Below are 22,292 nucleotides of genomic sequence, written 5' to 3' on the forward strand. Positions count from 1 at the left end.
CCTGAGCAAATGAATAAGTTCAACTGTTTGGCTTGTTCCCTCCCCTCTAACCACTGTTTCCTTCCCCCTAGATTTGTCTAATGACCCTAAAGACCTCCAATGGTCTGCATCAGAGGATTGCTCCAATGCTAGTTTGACACTGCAGTGACCAAGACCCTTGTACAGCAAGTTATCAGTGACAGTGATGATGATGATAAATGTTTGAGTATACGACTCCATGAAGGGCACAGGGAAAGACAAGAGGAGAGCTCAGCCTGAAACATGCAGTTAATGAACAAGATGTGCATGATAATTGTAATCAGGAGGGAAATGCTGTGCTAGTTATTATTAATAATAATAATAATAATCATGCTTTTATGAATTGTTGGATAAGTTGTTGTATGAACAGAGATGTGTCTATGGAAAGAGGAAACCTTTTTATGACTTCTCAGGAGTCGTTTTGTATAGCGTGTATGTTCCTAATCTCAGAGTAAGCAGGAATGTGAACTATTGAGCCTGGAGCACAGTGATTTAAAGGCAGACATTAGTGAATTGTAAACAACCTTTAAGTTGTTCCTGTCTCCATGACTGTTCCAGAGATTGGAATGTCAGGGACATGAACACAAACATTCCAGTGTCATGAAAAGTCATGTAGCCTGTTTCTCATCTTTACCCTTTTTCTCAAGCTTGTTGAGAATAAGGTTTGTTGTGATTTGGTGCTATATAAACTCACCTCCATGAGGGAAGATGCAACAAGAAACTGAGGTGCTAAACATACACAGAAATGATGAGGGAAGGGGAAACAGGTGGGAACACACACACACAGCTGAAAATAATCACAGTAGACAAGACCAAGGAAGCAAAACCAAACACAATGAACATGAGACAACAGACAAAATCAAACTGGAACTAACTAAAACATCGAACAGCTACAGAGACTAGGCAACCAAATAATGAAAACTAAAAGGAGGAAACTAAAAAGGCTAGAGAATATGAACAAAAGAAACAACTTGGAAATAACTCTGAAAAGATACAAAACTTACAACTGCAAAAATTACAATAAACTAAGAATCAAACAGTGACAATAAATAACAAAACTGAAAACACTGAGTCCAAAACCCGTTACTATGACTATATACCATTCAGAAATTTTCACTAGAAACTAGAAGTTTTGTGTTAGTGTGTGCTCAAATATTAGACTTTACAGGATGGCTTGAATTGTTTCTTATTTTTACTATGACTTTTTTATGTATCTGTCCAAAAATACAGATCCTGATTAATTTTGATGATAAGAAAGTCCAATGAAAAATTTAGGCTTTTATCCTTAATAGTTTTGCCTCTCATATAAATGCAAATCCAAATTTGTTAACCAGAACCACCTGTGAACACTACAGTATTGAACTCTATTTTAGAATACACTGACTGATCTTACAGCACTGATGTGTTGCCAAACAACAAAATGAACAAAATTCTTTTTTGATACAGACATAAAGTATGATCAGCGCGCGGCATTGACAGCACTACCATGGGTATAACATTCGTATTACAAAAATGCCTTCAATTTCTTTTAGATTACAAAGCAATTCTGAGATTATGCTTATTCTCACAGTGAACGAACAAATGAAACCTACAAAAATACTGCAGTTTTATTATGACTGGCGATGTAAAAAAGAATTCTTAGTTATTACTGCATTAGTGACATGCCAATATCAGCCTCTCTCCTCCAGGAGAACCTAATTTAAAATGAAATGTTCTCACAGTTTTATAGTGAACTCTCTATGTGCCATCAACACACATGCACGTTTGATAGTGTGTCTGCTCTGATTTTTTACCACATCTGGGAGTGACTGATAAGGAGTGAAAAAGGCAATCACAGCCTCTTAACATAAATCAGAGTGGCTTGATTGTGTACGTGTGTGTATAGGAAGTTGCATATACTGTACTTTAGGACAGCACACTGACTAGTCACCATTTCAGAGCTGAGAAATGAAAAAGCTTGAGAAAAAAACCCACTTTGCTGCACCTTGCAGGTGCAGTTTTATTTTTGCTTTATCAAAGAGAGGAGCACATTCACAAATTGTGCAGAGCCCAGAAGAGCATAAGAGAATGCCTGGACTGGCTGTATATCCACCAGAGCAGCTTTATTAATCATTTATTTACAAGGTCGCTAGAAAACAATTGGAGGGCTAAAAACCATTCCCCAAAATATTATCTCCTTGTTTGGCGCTTTGATGGTGATGATGGAAAGCGCTAGACTTCACCTTTGCCACTTGGTGTTACTGACTTGGACTTTTCCACAGTTTTTGTGCTATTGATGGATTTTTGCAGCATTTTTAATTGATTTATTTAACAAATGAAATTGTGTGCTGTGAGGAACAGAAAGTTCAAGAAGTGTCTGCTTTAGTTTTGGTGAGTCAAATTCTTACATTGTAATATTTTATTATTCCTTTACTCAGCAGCATCACAGTATTACAGTGGTATGCAAAAGTTTGGGCACCCCTGATAATGTTCATGATTTTCCTTTATAAATCATTGGTTGTTCGGTTCAGCAATTTCAGTTAAATCTATCATATAGCAGATGAACACAGTGATATTTGAGAAGTGAAATGAAGTTTATAGGATTTACAGAAAGTGTGCAATAATTATTTAAAGAAAATTAGGCAGGTGCATAAGTTTATGCACCCTTGTGGTTTTATTGATTTGAATACCTTTAGCACTAATTACTGGAACACAAAATTTGTTTTGTAAGCTTATGAGAAAGAGTTAAGGTGGCCAGTTGCAAGTGTTTCTCCTATTTGCATCTTCTCTGAAGAGTGGCAACATGGGAGCCTCAAAACAACTCTCAAATGACCTGAAAACAAAGATTGTTCAACATCATGGTTTAGGGGAAGGATCCAAAAAGCTCTCTCAGAGATTTCAGCTGTCAGTTTCCACTGTGAGGAAATGGAAGACCACAGGCACAGTTCTAGTAAAGGCCCAAAGTGGCAGGACAAGAAAATTCTCAGATAGGCAGAGATGAAGGATGGTGAGAACAGTCATAGTCAACCCACAGAGCAGCTCCAAAGACCTACAACATCATCTTGCTGCAGATGGTGTCACTGTGCATCGTTCAACTATTCAGAGCACTTTGCACAAGGAGAGGCTGTATGGGAGAGTAATGCAGAAGAAGCCTTTTCTGCACACACGCCACAAACAGAGTCGCTAAAGCACATTTAGACAAGCCAGCTTCATTTTGGAATAAGGTGCTGTGGACTGATGAAACTAAAGCTGAGTTATTTGGACATAATAAGGGGCAGTATGCATGGTGGAAAAAGAACACAGCATTCCAAGACAAACACTTGGTACCCACAGTAACATTTGGTGGTGGTCCCATCATGCTGTGGGGCTGTGTGGCCAGTGCAGGTACTGGGAATCTTGAGGGTCACATGGATTCCAGTCAAAATCAGCAGATTCTTGAGAACAATGTTCAAGAATCAGTGACAAAGTTGAAGCTGCGCCGGGGCTGGATACTTCAACAAGACAACGACCCTAAACACTGCTCAGAATCTACTAAGACATTCATGCAGAGGAACAAGTACAACGTTCTGGAACGGCCATCTCAGTCCCAGACCTGAATATTATTGGAAATCTGTGGTGGGATTTAAAGCAGGCTGTCCATGCTCAGAAACCATCAAACCTGACTGAACTGGAGATGTTTTGAAAAGAAGAATGGTCCAAAATCGCTTCAACCAGAATCTAGACTCTCATTGGAAGCTATAGGAAACGTTTAGAGGCTCTTATTACTGCAAAAGGAGGATCTACTAAATATTGATGTCATTTTTCTGTTGGGGTGCCCAGACTTATGCATCTGCCTAATTTTGTTTATTGCACATTTTCTGTAAATCCTATAAACTTAATTTTGCTTCTCAAATATCACTGTGTTTGTCTGCTATATGATATATTTAACTGAAATTGCTGATCCGAACAACCAATGATTTATAAGGGAAAATCATGAAAATTATCAGGGGTGCCCAAACTTTTGCATACCACTGTACATGTATACAGATACAGCTTGCTAACCAAGCTTGCTAGTATTACCTGAAAAATTCACTCTCTTAGTCGAACACGGAGTCCTCTATGCTCAAAAAAACCCCAACATATTGGCAGACAAAAAACCAATGTTTGATGCTTCAAAATGTGGAGTCAAAAAAAATTTAAAAAATCAGTGATGTCACAGTGCACCTTTTATACAAAACCTTATTTAAAAAAGAGCAAAACACATACTGTAAATTATTGTAAATCTGGGCAATTTTCTGTGTGTGTGTGTGTGTGTGTGTGTGTGTGTGTGTGTGTGTGTGTGTGTGTGTGTGTGTGTGTGTGTGTGTTTATGTTAGACCTAGATGCTCGGAAGACCTGCTGATGAGGAACATTACAGGTAAGAACGGCCCAGCTCCTCAGATACATCAGACCAATCAGCTTCAGCACATTGAAGGCAGGAAGGCAGGGAGAAAAAAATGCTCCCATCCTGAAGGGAAGAAAGTGACACATCAGTAACACACACAGGCAATAAGGTCACACGTCATATAAAAGATACTACATTCAGTGGTTCACTTCATTACATTTATTGCTGCAAGGAGACGTTTCTAGAATTAGATGAGAAAATACAGTCGTGAGGTATAACGGAGAGATTGCAGAGAGTTACAGTCCATTAAACAGGGTCATGGAGACGCATCAGCACCAACCAGACTATAAGCTCAGAATTAGGTCCTATGGTATTGGAATTATAAAATGTTTTTCAGACTTACCAGATCATTCCTTGGTTATAAATTAGATGCAAGACATTTTCAGCTATTTTGAATTCACCATATTCAGGCTGACAAAAGACAGAACAAAAGCATTAATGTGGTGTTGTTTGTGTTGTGTTTTTATAATAAAAAATACAAACATAATTCTGAAAAAAAAAGTTGGGATGTTTAAATATAAATAAAAACAGAATGCAATGATTTGCAGATCTCGTAAACCCATATTTTATTGGCAAGCATAGAAAACATATCAACTGTTTAATATCCCCTCTTCTATTAACAACAGTCCATAAGCATTTGAGAAGACCATTAGCTGGACTTTTGGGAGAGAAATGTTGTTCTATGTTTGTCTGATATAGGATTCTAGCTGCTCAACAGTCCTGGGTCTTTTTTGTTGTTTTTCTTTTCATGATGTGCCAAATGTTTTTAATTACTGAAAGGTCTGGACTGCAGATGGGTCAGTTCGGTACCAGGACTCCTCTATTAAAACACGCTGTTTAAATAGATGTACCATTAGCACTGTCTTGCTGAATTATGCAAGAAAAATGCCCTGAAAAACACATCTGGATGGGAGCATATGTTGCTGTAAAATCTGTACTTTCAGCTTTCATGGTGGCTGCATAGGTACTAATACACCCCCATACCATGAGAGATACAGGCTTTTGAACTGACTACTAATACAAGGCCTGATGGTCCCTTTTCTCTTTAGTCCACAGGATACGATGATCATATTTTCCAAAAAAAAAAAAAAAAGAAAATTCAAATTTCTTTTTGCTCTGACCACAGAACAGTTCTCCACTTTGCCTCAGTCCATTAGCTTTGGCCCAGAGAAGACAACTACATTTCTGGATAATGTTCACATATGGCTTCTTCTATGCATGATAGTGTATTACTGAGCCCATGCAGTAATTTCAATGACAGAATCATACCCGTTTTTAATGCAGTACTTCCTGGGGGCTGGAAGACAACTGAAGACAAGGTTTATTTGCTAAAACTTTTCAATGCAAAAGCTTATAACCAACTTACAAACTTGCTCTCTAAATCCCAGCAGCAGCAGTCACTCAGGTAGCGAACCACTAGACCTCGGATGAAGTCAATGAGCAGGATGCTCACAACTGTGAAGATCATGTCAATGATGGACAGTTTCAACATCTCCTGAGAACATAGAATGCAATATACATCAGGGAAATTTTCATATATACAGATAGATAGATAGATCCCAGCTCGCCCTACAGGTGGTATTTGTCCTCCAAGCTTGGGTCCTCTACCAGTGGCCTGGGAGTTTGAGGATCCTGCGCAGTATCTTAGCTGTTCCCAGGACTGCACTCTTCTGGACAGAGGTCTCGAATGTCATTCCTGGAATCTGCTGGAGCCATTCTTGTAGTTTGGGGATCACTACCCCGAGTGTTCCAGTGTTGCCAACTTAACAACTTTGTCACTAGATTTAGCGACCCAGACCTTGCTTCGACACCAAGGGGGACACCTTGGCCTTTAGTGACTTTTGAGACAGCCGACAGCAAGTTGTCTTACACAAAAGTGGCCCACATAAAGGAGGAGGGTTGAATGTTGAGCTACCAATTGCACCCCACATAACATTGTTTTTGTTTAATTTTATATTCTAACAATACAGGACAAAATTGATTTATATAATGTGGGTCTAGGCAAAGCACTAAAGTCATGAAGTTATCTCATAAAATTCATTTGTAGTTCTAAACATATTTAGGGTTTTTTTTCTTTACTTTTTGTCTCTCCAAAAATGTTATTACTTTCTTTTACAGCCTCTATTACAACTACAAAAAAAGACCAATTATGCAAATTACATGATGACATTATATAGTGAGTTCTAGCAACTTTTAGGACAGCCAATAGATCTTTTCCTTACTGAGGAGTTTGCAACAGTGCTCTGAACTCTTGGTATTTGTCGAGCTTCTTGTGTTCCTTCTTCCTGATGTTGCTATCACTTGGTATTACAACATCTATCACTACGGCTTTCTTCTGAAACTTTGGCCTTCGGTCTGTCAGTCCAGCTTTGTCCAGCCATTAGGTAGAATTGTTCTATATCAGTCATTTCTTCAGTCTGCCAGTTGTACATGCCGTGCAGAGGCCTGTCCTTCCATGATGGTTCCTATTCTTCCTCCTTGGGTTTCTGCTACTTGAGGTACTCATTAAGCACCTGATCCTTTGTGGCCATTTTCCTGATATATTCATGGATCTTTGTTGTTTCATCCAGGATAGTTGTTCTGACACTTACTAGTCCTCTGCCACCTTCCTTCCACTTAGCATACAGTCTCAGGGTGCTGGATTTGTGGTGAAACTCTCCATGCTTTCTTATCTTGACGTCACTGGCTTCTATTTCCTCCTTTTGCCAGCTTATTATCCCAGCAGGGTATCTGATGACTGTCAAGGCATAGGTGTTGATTGCCTGGAGCTTGTTCTTCCCATTGAGCTGACTCTTTAGGACTTGCCTTACTCTCTGCAGGTACTTGGAGGTTGCAGCTTTCCTAGTGGCCTCTTCGTGGTTCCCATTTGCCTGTGGGATTCCAAGGTACTTGTAGCTATCTTCTGTTTCTGCAATGTTACCTTCCAGTAGTGCAATCCTGTCAGTTCTGACTACCTTCCCTGTCGTTGTTACCATCGACTACACTTATCCAGTTTGAATGGCATTCCAATGCCAGACTTCAGGTGAGGACGTTACTTAGGTAAACGGCCAGTTCCAACACATAACAGCAGGGTGCAAGATGCTAGCAGACAGGGCATACATGGAACGCCATAACCAAGTGGCTGGCATAGTATACAGGAACATCTGTGCCAAGTATGACCTGGAAGTCCCGAGGTCAAAATGGGACACGCCCCCAAGGGTGGTTGAGAACAACAGAGCTAAGATCCTGTGGGACTTCCAGATACAGACAGACAAACTTGTGATGGCTAACCTACCGGACATTGTAGTGGTGGACAAACAAAGGAAGAAGGTTGTGGTGATAGACGTTGCAATGCCAAGTTACGGGAACATAAAGAAGAAGGAACACAAGAAGCTCGACAAATACCAAGGGCTCAGAGAGGAGCTGGAAAGGATGTGGAAGGTGAAGGAAGGTAACAGTTGTCCCCCCCAAACTGGGAGAGTGGATCCAGCAGATTCCTGGAACAACATCCGAGATCTCTGTCCAGAAGAATACTGGAACACTGGGAACAACTAAGATACTGCGCAGGACCGTCAAGCTCCCAGGCCTCTGGTAGAGGACCCGAGCTTGGCGGGCAAAATAGACCGCCCGTAGGGGTGAGCTGGAATGTTTTCTTTTTTTTTTATATACGTGTGTGTATATGTATATCTTTATATACATACACACACACACACACACACACACATATATATATATATATATATATATATATATATATATATAGAGAGAGAGAGAGAGAGAGAGAGAGAAAGAGAGAAATACACGTATATCTCTATATTAGGGGTGGGACTTTAACGCGTTAATTTTGATTAATTAATTACGGAGAAATTAACGAATTAAAAATTTTAACGCATTTTAATTGCACTTTGCACTTTGGAACGTTCCTCAGTGCACGAGTTCCAGGCATACAGATTATATTGATGCACAATATCCAAATTCATGGGCCGCATCCTTCGAAGGACCCTGCCCACGTAGACCGATCCTTCGCAGCCCACGAAGACCGCAAAGATTGGAAGTTAGCAGCTAGTCTTCATATCAGCATCGCCTGCCCTCACCTCTGCGTAGCTCATGTCGCCTAGCAACCATGAGTGCGAAGCACAGCTGTGGAAAAGCAGGTGGTTAAACGAACTTTTTCTCCTTTTTGTGGTTTAATTTTAAGTCTTTATTCAAAATAAGCTCTTAAAACAAGCATAACAACATCAAGGAATACAGCTGAGCGAATGATTTATTTCCAACTATATTAAGTGAGACATTAATGTTGACTAAAACTATTCACTCAACTGATTTATTCATCAACCAAACTTAAATTAATATTTCTCATGTTAGATATTGAAATGTGATTAAAATGCGATTAATTTCGATTAATTAATTACAAAGCTTCTAATTAATTTGATTAATTTTTTTAATCGAGTCCCACCCCTACTCTATATATATTTGCACACATATACACTCTATATAGACACTTTGTGTCTATAGCTAATTAGAAATCATTTTTACTTATATTAATGACATCTAAGCAAATACACCATGTCAAAACCTGTCCAACATAGGTCTCCCAGCACTGATCTTGTTGAGAACGGGTGTTCTTCTCAAACAGAACTGTCTGGTTGTAGATGGTCCCTGAGCTGATCCTGCTGTTGGTTACAGCCAGCATCGTGGCAATGGTTGCTGTCGTGCTACTTTGATTCTCAGAGAGGGCGATATCTGACACCAGCGTGGAGAGGCTGTTTCCCTCAGGATGAGATATTGTGGCCAGGAAGGAGCTGGAATCACTCCAGTTTACAGTACTCACTTGGACCTTGAAGACAGACCACAATCAATCCAGCTGTGTGCTATGATTTCCTTACATGGGTGACTTCAAATGTGATAGCCATTTTGTTTTACCAAGAGAACAGTTTAGCGTATTAACTTATTTAGCCTACATAGTCAGCCTTAGCTTAGCTTAGCATAAAGACACAGTGGTAAATAATTCCAAAACTGTTTGTTTACTCTGTCAACAAGTATATATAATATGTACACATGTTTTAAATGTGTTGAAGACAGGATGACCTGTGGTTACCCTCTTTCTGGTATCAACATTAAAATAGCCTATATACACTGCTCAAAAGAATAAAGGGAACACTCAAATAACACATCCTAGATGTGAATGAATTAAATATTCTCATTGAATACTTTATTCTGTACTAAGTTGAATGTGCAGCAGATCGCTCTCCACGGCGTCTCCAGACTGTCACGTCTGTCACATGTACTCAGTGTGAACCTGCTTTCATCTGTGAAGAGTACAGGGTGCCAGTGGCAAATTTGCCAATCCTGGTGTTCTCTGGCAAATGCCAAGTGTCCTGCATGGTGTTGGGCTGTGAGCACAACCCCCATCTGTGGACGTCGGGCCCTCATACCATCCTCATGGAGTCGGTTTCTAACCGTTTGTGCGGACACATGTACATTTGTGGCCTGCTGGAGGTCATTTTGCAGGGCTCTGGCAGTGCTCCTCCTGTTCCTCCTTGCACAAAGGTGGAGGTAGCGGTCCTGCTGCTGGGTTGTTGCCCTGCTATGGACTCCTCCACGGCTCCTGGTGTACTGGCCTGTCTCCTGGTAGCGCCTCCAGCCTCTGGACACTACGCTGACAGACACAGCAAACCTTCTTGCCACAGCTCGCATTGATGTGCCATCCTCGATGAGTTGCACTACCTGAGCCACTTGTGTGGGTTGTAGAGTCCGTCTCATGCTACCACGAGTGTGAAAGGACCACCAACATTCAAAAGTGACCAAAACATCAGCCAGAAAGCATAGGTACTGAGACGTGGTCTGTGGTCCCCACCTGCAGAACCACTCCTTTATTGAGTGTGTCTTGCTAATTGCCAATAATTTCCACCTGTTGTCTATTCCATTTGCACAACAGCATGTGAAATTGATTGTCAATCAGTGTTGCTTCCTAAGTGGACAGTTTGATTTCACAGAAGTTTGATTTACTTGCAGTTATATTATGTTGTTTAAGTGTTCCCTTTATTTTTTTTGAGCAGTGTATTATATATTTGTTTTAATGACACAGTATAGGGTAGCACAGTGCCACAGTAGTAGCTCTGTTGCCTCGCAGTAAGGAGAGTTCAAATCCACCATCTGGCAGCATCTATGTGGAGTTTGCATGTTCTCTCCCTGTCTATGTGGGTTCTCACCAGGTACTCTGGTTCATCCCATTGTCCAAAGACATGCATTTACAGTGTATCACAAAAGTGAGTACACCCCTCACATGTATGCATATATTTAAGTATATACTTTCATGGGACAACACTGACAAAATGACACTTTGACACAATGACAAGTAGTCTGTGTGCAGCTTATATAACAGTCTTCATGTAGAGCAACAGTTCGTCTTTTAAGATCCTCAGAGAGTTCTTTGCCATGAGGTGCCATGTTTCAGTGACCAGTATGACAGAATGTGAGAGCTGTACTACAAAATTGAACACACCTGCTCCCTATGCACACCTGAGACCTAGTAACACTAACGAATCATATGACATTTTGGAGGAGAAATGACAAGCAGTGCTCAATTTGGACATTTACGGGTGTAGTCTCTTAGGGGTGTACTCACTTTTGTTGCCACTGGTTTAGACATTAATGGCTGTATATTGAGTTATTTTGAGGGAAGAATAAATTTACACTGTTATATAAGCTGCACACAGACTACTTTTCATTGTGTCAAAGTGTCATTTTGTCAGTGTTGTCCCATGAAAAGATATACTTAAATATCTGCAGAAATGTTGTGATACACAATAGTGGGGTTAGGATAATCAGTGATTCTAAATTCTAAATTGTGGCTAGTTAGCATACTCACAGCAGAGCTCATACTGTTGACTTTATCAAGGAGTGCAATGATGAGGCTGTAGAGATTCCCAAGGTATAAGACAAGGACCCTGTAATCAGATAATTATACTGTAAGGTAGGACATGGGTACTGCTCAAAAATGAAATGAAATAGTCAACATGAAAATCTTTCCTGACATACACTATGTAAATTATTGAGAACATAACAATGCAACAATGGTCAGTGGAAACCAAAATCATCAGCCCTGCATTTGAGGACTTGATTCAAAATCCCACCAAAAACCAAAGTTAAAATTTTTTAAGTATTCCCTTAATTTTTTTGAGCCATACAGTATGTCATCAAGGTAATGAAGCTTGTTTCCACCACTTAAAAAACCAAAACCAAAATTCCCATCCATAGCTTGATATTTTGAATTAGAGATCTCAAAATAAAAAAAAAGTTAAGATTTTGAGAAAATAACTCAATATTTCAATTTAATAAGTAAAAATTTTAAGTTAGCTCTGCCAATCAGGATCAGTATTCAATCAGTATTCAAAGCTGAATAATCTGATGCCAATTTGTTCGTGTTTCCTTTACACTGGTAACTCACTTATGCTGTCATTACCCAATTTACGTTTTGCACCATCTGTTTCTGGGTAGCAAGGAAATTATGTCCTTTATGGAGTTTCCTGATTAGTGGCACTAACTCAAAATTTTGACTTATTAACTTGAAATGTCGAGTTATGGATGGCATTTTTTTCAGTGGCAGAAACAAGCTTCCATACTGATGTGTCATTATAGGCTGCTGTTGTTAGACTAATATTACCTGGCCAACTGGAATCGCAGTGAGGTTCGTGGGTGGTACATCTCCAGCTGAGCCACCAGCTCAAATGCAGACGGAGCAATCATGGTGATGAGAGAAACCACCACACTTACCTGGAAGGAGGACAAACATAGAAGAAGTAACAGGGAGCTGGTGTGGAAAAAAATAATCATTTTTTTTAATTTAACTGAAAATTTAACTGCACATGTATCTACGTAACATTGAAATTATCTTTGATTGGTGGTGTGATAAAAATATGGCATTATGTTACATATAGTGTATTGACATGAATAGACAAATATTATTTTCTAAATGTAGCAAAACCTAAAACTGAATATAAGGATTCAAAAGTCTTTTGTGCCAACCAGAGAACCAAATATGTACCAGCTATACTGGTTTACTGTACTAAATTTATTTGATGCCAAATACATTGTATTGCCAGAAGTATTCACTTTGTCTGCCTTCACATGCATGTGAACTTGAGTGACATCCTATTCTTCCATTGCATTTAATATGTCAGCCAACCCTTTGCAGCTATACATGCTTCAACTCTTCAGGGAAGGTGTTCCACAAGATTTGAGAGTGTGTTTATGGGAATTTTTGACCATTCTTCCAGAATTGCGTTTGTGAGGTCAGACACTGATGTTGGACGAGAAGTCCTTGCCCACGGTCTATGCTCCAATTCATCCCAAAGGTGTTCTATTGGGTAGCGGTCAGGACTCTGTTCAGGCCAGTCAAGTTCTTCTTCACCAAACTCGCTCATCCATGTCTTTATGGACCTTGTTTTGTGTACTGGTGTGCAGTCATGTCAGAACAGGAAGGAGCCATCCCCAAACTGTTCCCACAAAGTTGGGAGCATCAAATTGCCAAACTTTACACTTGGCACAACGTAGTCAGACAAGTACTGTTTTCCTGGAAGCCGCCAAACCCTGTCATATGAGGGCTGTGTGGCAGGCAGAGTTGGACCCAAGCGCAGTCAAAGTTAACCCTCTTAACACCGAATGTGTCGTCGCCAACACAAATGTATTTCCTGCCAGTCGCAGACTTCTGGCAACAATATTGTAATAACCCTATATTGGTTGTGAAGAACAGTTTCTCAGCTTTCAGAAACTGTTTGAATTTTTCCAATAGGAGAAACGATCATGTAATTATGGTAATGCAAAGTGAGTTTGAGCAGACATTTTGGCGGTGATACTCTCAGTGTTAAAGGCTGTTTAAGGCAGGTAACAGGTGTATCAGCGGCAATGGCCGGTGTTAAAGGGGTCATTTGAAATGCAGCTTTAATACTGAAGTTTTTCACTATATTCCAAAAAATACAAAAATAGAAAACCCCTATGCCAAGGCAGGAGTGAAGCCCATAATACAGAACCTTGGAGTAGCAAAGGGAAAAAAATCCGAATGTAGATGCACGTAGCTTGTGGGAGACACAGACGATGACACAACGAAGAACAGAAGTAGACACAATGAAGAACCAAGAGGAGAGTGGAAACATCCGGGGAGAACAGGTGAACAGAATCACACTAATGAGACAAGGGGACGCAAAACTAAACACAACACACATGGAACAGGAGACTGGCAAAATAAAACAGGAAGCGTAAACAGGGACACAATGCAGACTTAACACATAGTAAGGTAGGTAAAACATGGAACCAGGAACCAGAGGCAAAACATACAGGGACACAGAGAAGGAGAGTGACCTGGGGAACACAGGAAAACAGGGAATCTAATATAAATAAACTATACTCAAGAACATGACTCTAATAACTAAAGTAAGACCTCAAAATACAAACTGCAAAACCCAGAATGAAGAACCCAGAATGAAGTCAAAAGAAAACTAAGAAACACAACTGGACCATGACAAACTCAGACTCATCCATCAGATTGCCAGATGGAGAAGCATGATTTATCACTACAGAGAACGCATCTCCATTGCTCTAGAGTCCAGTGGTGGCATGCCTTACACCACTGCATCCAATGCTTTGAATTGCTCTTGGTGATGTAAGGCTTGGGTGCAGCTGTTTGGCCATGGAAACCCATTCCATGAAGCTCTGTATACACTGTTCATGAGCTAATCTGATGGGTTTGGAAGTCTATAGCAATTGACTCTGCAGAAAGTTGGTGACGTCTGCGCACTTTGTGCCTCAGCATATGTTGACCTCGGTCTGTTGTTTTACATTGTCTACCACTTTGTGGCTGAGTTGCTGTCATTCCCAATCACTTTCACTTTGTTATAATCCCACTAACAGTTGACTGTGGAATATTTAGTTGTGAGGAAATTTCACAACTAGACTTGTTGCATAGGTGGCTCCTGAGAATCACCCATTCTTTCACAAATGTTTGTAGAAGCAGGCTGCATAGGTGCTTGACACTTGTGGCTATGGAAGTGATTGGAACACATGAATCCAATGATTTGGATGGATGAGTGAATACTTTTGGCAATATAGTGTATTACTCATTGTGAGATGTTTGTTTTGGTGAGTTTTCTTGCGAAATGAAATGTTGACTTTGCAATAAGCAAACAAACAAGCAAATAAAGCCAAAAAAAAAAAAACAAAACCCTGCTCTCACAGTTTTGAAAGAAAAAAACACATTGTAGAGTGATGTACTTCCTTGAAAATTTGATTAAAAAACATAAACAATACAGACTGTTGGCTATAAATTCCTATACTACCCAGTCATGTGTAAAGTGCACAAACTTTAATACAATAGCAATAAATTTATGACTGAGTAAAGCTCCATATCACAAACTGGAATAGAATAGAATGCCTTTATTGTCATTATACAGAATGTACAATGACCACCTCCTTCACTTTTTATATAAATAAATATCATCCATCTCTTATCCTGTTCAGGGTCGCAGGGGGCTGGAGCCTATCCCAGCTGACATGGGGCAAGAGGCAGGGTACACCCTGTACAGGTCGCCAGCCTGTCGCAGGGCCAACACAGAGAGACAGACAATGATTCACACTCACATTCACACCTATGGGCAATTTAGAGTGACCAATTAACCTAACCCCAGTAACTGCATGTCTTTGGACTGTGGGAGGAAACCAGAGTACCCAGAGGAAACCACACAGACATGTGGAGAACATGTAAACCCCACACAGCGAGACATCTGGGCCAAGGTGGAATTGAACCCAGACCTTCTAGATGTCATTCCAGCTCTGAGGCAACAATGTTAACCACTGCACCACCCCCCAGTGGGCCGTGGCTCACACTTTAGGAACCACTGCTTTAGACATACTCAGGAGCTCTTCCTAAATCTAAACAAGTAGATTTGCTACATAAACCTAACCATGCAGAAAACATGAAGAAAGTTGTATATATATATATATATATACTGTGTGTGTTATACAACATAGCTTGCAAATTTTGTTGTGAAACTGAACTGATATTTTGAACGATCATGTGATCATCAAGCAAGAGGAGTTATTAGGACAACATGATAATAATGAATTACAACAGGGTGTAGAGGAGAGGAGCAGCAGACAGGTTTTAAGGTGACTAAAGTGCTCTGAAATTAATGAAATGATAAGCTGCCACTGGCAGATGGATGTAATCATTTAGTAGATGTGTTCCACTGGATCCATGTCCAAGTCTCCACTTTCAGTGGTTCCTTAGAACTGTACTGTATATTGGATAATCCAATCAAAATAACTGATGATGAGGATAATGACCTCCAGTCTGCTCCTGTACCTCATTCTTTTCCCACAGCGTCAGCTCCGGCTTCTCCTGCTCCAGTTTCTGAGAACGATCCACCACAAAATAAATGATGTATATGCTGCCTGCTAAGGACAGCAGGACCAGGATGTTGGCTAAGATCCGCAGACTGATCAAAACTGCCCTGAAGAAAAGCACAACGTTACTGACAAGAAGAAAAACACAGTATAATTGGCAATGTTCCATTTCTTTTCAACACTTCAGTTCCAGGCTGACAAAGACTCAGAGCTCTGTTGAGCTGAGTATTCTTTTAACATTAACTAGTAATGACTTCATGAATTTCTTCACAAATAAAATTTTAACCATTGGAGGAAAATTTATTCATATCAATTTCACAGACCTATCATTATATACAGATATTTTTAATACTACTGATATATATTTAGACTCTGCCTCTCCAATTGATCTTTCTGAGTTAAAACTATCAACACGTCTATTAGACCTCATTCAACTGCTCAAAGAAGTCCTAATAATAATTAATGCTTCGATCTTAAATATGATCAGTCAATCTCTATTAATGGGCTACGTATCATAGGCCTTTAAGGTGGCAGTAATTGAGCATTAGTTAAAAAGCCACCACTTGACCCAGTCTTAGCTAACCATAGGCAAATCCCAAAAACTCATTACAGCATAGTAACATTAGTGAAGGTTGCAAATGGTCTTCTTATGGCCTCTGACATATGACTCATCTCTGTGCTTGCACGGCAAAACCTCGGTGCAGCATTTGATACTATTAAAATTTTATTACAGAGATTAGAGCATGCTCTGTCTGTCTCTCTGTCTGTCTAGCTAGACTCCAATTTGTTTATGTAAATGGTGAGTTTTTTTTCACACACAAGGTTAATTATGGAGTTCCACAGGGTTCTGTGGTAGGACCAATTCTATTTACATCATACCTGCTTCCAGTTGGCAGTATTATTAAAAGCATAGCATACTTTTTCATTGCTATGCAGATGATACCCAGCTTTATGTATCCATGAAGCCAGATGACAAACACCAGTTAGTTAAACTGCAGAAATGTCTTAAAGACATGAAGACCTGGATGACTTCTGATTTTAAGAAAAAGAGCAATTAGAATCATTAATCAAGCAGGATGCCATGGTGATCAGCCTTATCATGGGGGTGATGAATCAGCCTACAGGGAGGAAATACAGGAGCTGGCAGGATGGTGCATCAAACACAACCTGGAGCTGAACACCACTAAAACCAAAGAGATGATCATTGACTTCAGGAGGCAGAGAGAGGACCATACTCCACTTTAAATCAATGGAGTGTGTTTAGAGAGAGAAGCCTCCTTCAAGTTCCTGGACACTCACATTTCTGAGGACCTCACCCGGTCCGCCATTACAGCAGCACTGGCAAAAAAAAGGCCTAGCAGAGACTCCGCTTCCTGCGAATCCTGCGGAGGAACCACCTGGCAGAGAAGCTGCAGGTATCCTTTTACTGGTCCCTTTCCATGGACTCAGTGCGGCTGTACTGTGTGTCTGTCTGGCAGGAGGGCTCTGCAGAGGGTCACCAGGACTGCTGAAAAGATCAGGTGGTCAACACCCGTTCAACCTGCTGCCATCAGGGAAGACACTCAGGTCCCACAAAGGCAGGACAAACAGGCTGAGGAACAGTTTTTACCCCTGGGCCATCAGACTCTTGAACACTACACAATAATACACAATAACTACTCACTTCTTCTGACTACCTCACTGGTCACAGCACACTGCTCAGTGTTTGAGCACTCACTGGCCACTGTTTACTGTGAATATCTGGTCTATTTATTTATTTATTTCCCTCAACCCTTTGTGCTTTATTAGTACATTCAATATAGTATCTGGTACATACTATTCTGCGCAATAACTGGCATTTGTGCAATATTTGTTTTCATTTTTGGCCACAGCAGCTTTTATCTGTAGTGGAGAGAGACAGGAATCAGGGGAAAGACACGGGGGAAGACACACAGGCAAGCTGGCAACAGTCTGGGACTCAAACCTGTGCCACAACGCGGCATATGTATGTGGTCGCCGGCTTCACCACTAAGCCACCCGGGAGCTGAATATTTGGTATATTTGTTACATTTATTTATTCCCCTGTAAGTCCTTGCTTTCTTTGATATTTATACTCCTGCTCTTTGTAGCTTATACACTCCTTATCAAAATCTTAAGACCAGTTAAAAAATTGCAAGAATTTGCATTTTGCTCTACTGGAATTTACGAAGGTTCTAAGTAGAGCTTCACAATGCAAGGCCTTATTCAAAATAATTCAGCCTTATTCAAAATAATTCAGCCTTATTAAAAATAATTCGGCCTTAGTCAAAATAATTCATCCTTATTAAAAATAATTCAGCCTTATTCAAAATAATTCAGCCTTATTAAAAATAATTCGGCCTTAGTCAAAATAATTCATCCTTATTAAAAATAATTCAGCCTTATTAAAAATAATTCAGCCTTAGTCAAAATAGTACAGCCTAATTACACATAACTTAAATTTTACTTACAGGTTAAATCCCTGTAAATTATGGGTAGTCACAGCCTTAATCAAAATAGTACAGCATTAGTCAAAATATTTCAGTCTTATTAAAAATAGTACAGCCTAATTACACATAACTTAAATTTTACTTACAGGATAAATCCCTGTAAATTACGCGTAGTTATGGCCTAAGGGCAGGCCATAAAAGAAAGCGTTACCTTTGAGGAGCATTATTATTTTAATATGCCAGTAGTTTATTTTGAGCAATTTCTCATGTGCATCTACAGCTGAATGTTAATAAAAGTGCCTGTTTTTGATAATCTGCCTAGTTCTGCTCCCTGAAGGATTTTGTATGTTGCCTGTTAATCTCAGCATTAAAGCCCCTTAATGTTTATCTGCCGAGTCCTACATTTTGGGTCCTAACTCTGAATGCCACACCGCCTGCCTTGACCGACACAGCTGTATGCAACTTGAAGAAATTTCACATACTGCGTACTGTAAAGCAACTTTATTTGAGAGTAACTCAAAGGGAAAACAGGTCAGTCAGCCTATGGATGCACTGCTGGATAGCTTCAGTAGACCAAACCTGAGGAACCCTAATCAAGGACAAACAGGAAACATACAAAACACGGCCCACAAATACAAGAGACTTACAGACTGGTATCCTTCTTCTTTTCTTGCTCCTCAACAATGGCTTCCTGTGCAGGAAAACATTTATTTTTATTTGTGCTTAGGTCACAGATTAAATAGGAATTTGTACAGAGATGTATTCGTCTCTGACCCTGATGTTGTTAACAATGGCAGCTCCTTTGCTCTCTGCAGCCTCTGGATTTCCTATCAGGTAGTCCCAGGCACAGAACACTCTCCAGCAGAAAGTAAAGCTTTCATCAGAAGCACTAGCCAGGCTGAGACGAGAGTTCTTGGCCATTCTGTAGAAATATTGTTTTTCAGGGCAGATCATTGTATATTTCACACTTTATATTAGCAGTTTTACATTTTCAGAGTGAAATGTTGAGATATATCTGATCCAGAATGACTTCGTGACCACTTAGCTTTTCCTCATGCATCACCATCAGTGAAGAGTTAAAAGTAATGGGAAGAAGAGAACCAGTAGGAAGCAATGTGATGCCTTGGACAATGTTATGCTGAGAAACTTTAGATCCAGGTATTTTTTACTTTGGAGCACATAATCTATCTACACAGTATGGCCAATATTGTATGTGATTTATTAATGTTGAGCATTGTGAGAATTATTCTAAACATTGCTCTGAACATTTTATTGTGTAATACTTCATACCTCTAAATTATGTTGTGATAAGCAAAGACATGTTCTGGTGTTCTTTTTCATTTCATTCCTATTCACTGCCTGTTCTAGTAATTATCTAAGACAAACCTGAAATCAGTCTCAGGCCTCACATTGCTATCCCATCAGACAATTATAATATCAGTATAAGTTGTAAGGAGCATAAAGATTACTTTCGCAAAAGAATGATGAAACTGTAGGCAAAGACAGCCATCCCAACCAGGAAGTAGGCAAGGGGTAACCGGTACCCTGCGCTGCCAATTTTCCTCACCCTGCCATAGTAACCATAGAATAACACAGAGTACTGCAGGTAGCCCTGTGAAGAATCAAATGCAACACATGTTCACACGCACACATACACACACACACACACACACACACACACACACACACACACACACACACACACACACACACACACACACACACACACACACACACACACACGGCTTGGCAAGGAAATCAGTTACACCTAGAATGTGATCATTAATGCCTATTATATAAAATCTCTATGTAGAGATGAAAGGATGATGTCTTTACTTGTGCAATATTGTGTTCTAACTCTAATGTAACATGTGGACCAGGAGAGGTGTAAATTGATTCTGCAGTAAAGTAATGTTTACATATTGTATCTGTGAGTAATGTGCTATTGATAGAACAATAAAAGGAAAAAGAAGCTTGCCCCAAGAGACCAGATGGTGTCCAGGTCTTGCGCTGAAGCCAGATGTTCCTTGGGAATAGTTTTACTTCTCGTTGTTCCAAATGGAGCTCCAGCCAGCAGCTAGTGCACACAAACAGAGTAGTTCAATGAACTGTAATGGTAATTAAAAAATAAACTACATTTCACTCAGGGTTTCTGCATTCAGAAGAAGACTGGTATTTCTGGGCGCCAGGGTGGCTCAGGGTGTGAGCAGGTGACTATGTTTGTACCGCGTGGCCGTATGGACGGTGCTTGTGATTTGGCGCTATATAAATAAAATTGAATTGAATTGAATTGAATTGCTGGTTCAAGTCCCAACTGCTATTTACTGCATGTCTTCCCCATCTCTCCTCCCAGTTTCCTGTCTGTCTTCACTACAAACTGTCGAATAAAGCTGTGAAAAGGCCAAAAAAAAATAATTAAAAAAAGAAGACTGTTATTTCTGTTTATAAGAATTTATGTTTGATGGTAGGCTCTGTTCTGGGACTTCCCTGTCCTTCTTACAATGCCAGAAAGCAGCAGAAGACTTGCACATCATACAAGAGATTTGTCACTTCAGTTTGTAGAAGGATATTAGTTTAATGAACAGTTGATGTGAGCTGGCATTAAGATCAGCTGCTGAACTGCAGGTTTGAGTTTTGTGGATTCATGATTTGTTTTTAGTTTTGAGAAATTATTTATGTTCAAACTTTATAACATGCTTGTCATTTGATCCTATGTTTCCTGGTGCTTATGAGTGTTTGTTATTTTTGTGCCTTAGTCCCTTGGTTAGCTTTGTTTTGATTATAGGTTTGTTAGTTTCCTTTACTGTTCCCAGTTTGTTCCCTCAGTCTTCCCTCTTTTTTTTCTTTTGTGTCTACATCAAGTTCGCAGGTGTGAGTCTGTCATCTGTTACTTCCTGTTTTACTTTGGTGGTCTTTTGTCTCTTGTGTTTTGTATCTAGTTTTACTTCTTTTGTCTTGTTATTCCTGATTTGTTAGACCTGTTTCCCTTGATCCTGAAGTGGTGTGTTTTTACTGTCTGAGTTTCTCCTTGTCCTTTGTTGTGTCCTCCCTCAAGGCTGTGTCCCCTCTTGTTCCATGTTTTCCCTTTTATTCAGAGTTTAGTATTTTTGGCCCTAACTGTGGCTTGTTTTTGTATTCTGTATATTTTATTTCCTGAGTCCTGCATCTGGGTCCTAATCTTGTCTGCCATACAGGTGTTTAATGACAATAACTAATGTTTTGCTTGATTTTTAGTCCATGCCTCCTGGTTATGGTTTCGCTAGGTTTAGGCACAATTACGACTGGGTTAGTGTTAGGTAAAGATCAGTGTTTTGCAAGGTTACAGGAACTTTATTTTTCTAATAATAAACACTTGGTGTTACTGTTATTAAAATCCTGTCATGGTTCAAAGAATCCAGTGTTGCCTAACTTTTAACTCGAAAAAAAGGGATCACTTGATGCAGATTAATTTAGTTCCCACACAGTACTTCCAAGCCATTGTTGCACTGTATGCAATGAAAATGCAATTAAGGAGCATTGTAAATGTATGTGAGAATGTGTTATTAAAAAGGGAGTGATAAGTCAGGTGGACTGACCCACATTCAATCTTTGGTTTGAATAATTTGTAGCACAAAATATAGATAAAATCTGATAGAACACCCATGATGTTTGATGGTGGATAACAGTACACACTAAACAGAGACGAGATAAAGGTGAGATGTGTAAGATGGGACAGTGGAATGGTAATTCCAACAAACCATGGAGGGAGAGAGAAAGATGAAGAAGAAATAAATGGAGGAATAAGTCATGTCTGAGGAAATTGCTTGTGTCTGCATGCCAGCGTTAGACATAAATCCAGCAGAATTTTCCCCTCCATTACTGTGTGTGGTTTGTACTTGTTTGTAAAGGATTCTCTGAGCTGCACTAGTAAAAAAAATTAACAAAATATTTACAGGGGTGAGAATTAAATAGACAACACCATATTGGCTACTTATTTGTGAGTTTTAATTAGAGATGTTTAAATTTTAACTGATTACCGCTCCAAATTTACTACACTCCTCAATGAC

At 39.7% G+C, this 22,292-nt stretch overlaps 1 protein-coding gene across 1 annotated transcript in view; it reads right to left on the reverse strand.

Annotated features, from left to right (window-relative positions):
• The window catches only part of tmc3 (transmembrane channel like 3), a 57,017-nt gene that overhangs the window by 12,061 nt on the left and 22,664 nt on the right, over nt 1-22,292 (reverse strand). The window contains exons 6-16 of the mRNA XM_030725189.1: nt 20,225-20,323; nt 19,716-19,858; nt 19,021-19,168; nt 18,894-18,937; nt 15,759-15,906; nt 12,066-12,175; nt 11,271-11,349; nt 8,976-9,236; nt 5,787-5,915; nt 4,764-4,831; nt 4,355-4,483 (exon numbers count right to left, since the gene is read on the reverse strand). Of these exons, the coding sequence (XP_030581049.1) occupies nt 4,355-4,483; nt 4,764-4,831; nt 5,787-5,915; nt 8,976-9,236; nt 11,271-11,349; nt 12,066-12,175; nt 15,759-15,906; nt 18,894-18,937; nt 19,021-19,168; nt 19,716-19,858; nt 20,225-20,323 (1,358 nt within the window). The remainder of the gene's footprint in view (nt 1-4,354; nt 4,484-4,763; nt 4,832-5,786; nt 5,916-8,975; nt 9,237-11,270; nt 11,350-12,065; nt 12,176-15,758; nt 15,907-18,893; nt 18,938-19,020; nt 19,169-19,715; nt 19,859-20,224; nt 20,324-22,292) is intronic.

The sequence above is a fragment of the Archocentrus centrarchus genome, unplaced genomic scaffold (assembly GCF_007364275.1).
Source record: "Archocentrus centrarchus isolate MPI-CPG fArcCen1 unplaced genomic scaffold, fArcCen1 scaffold_48_ctg1, whole genome shotgun sequence".
Classification (NCBI taxonomy): Eukaryota; Metazoa; Chordata; class Actinopteri; order Cichliformes; family Cichlidae; genus Archocentrus; species Archocentrus centrarchus.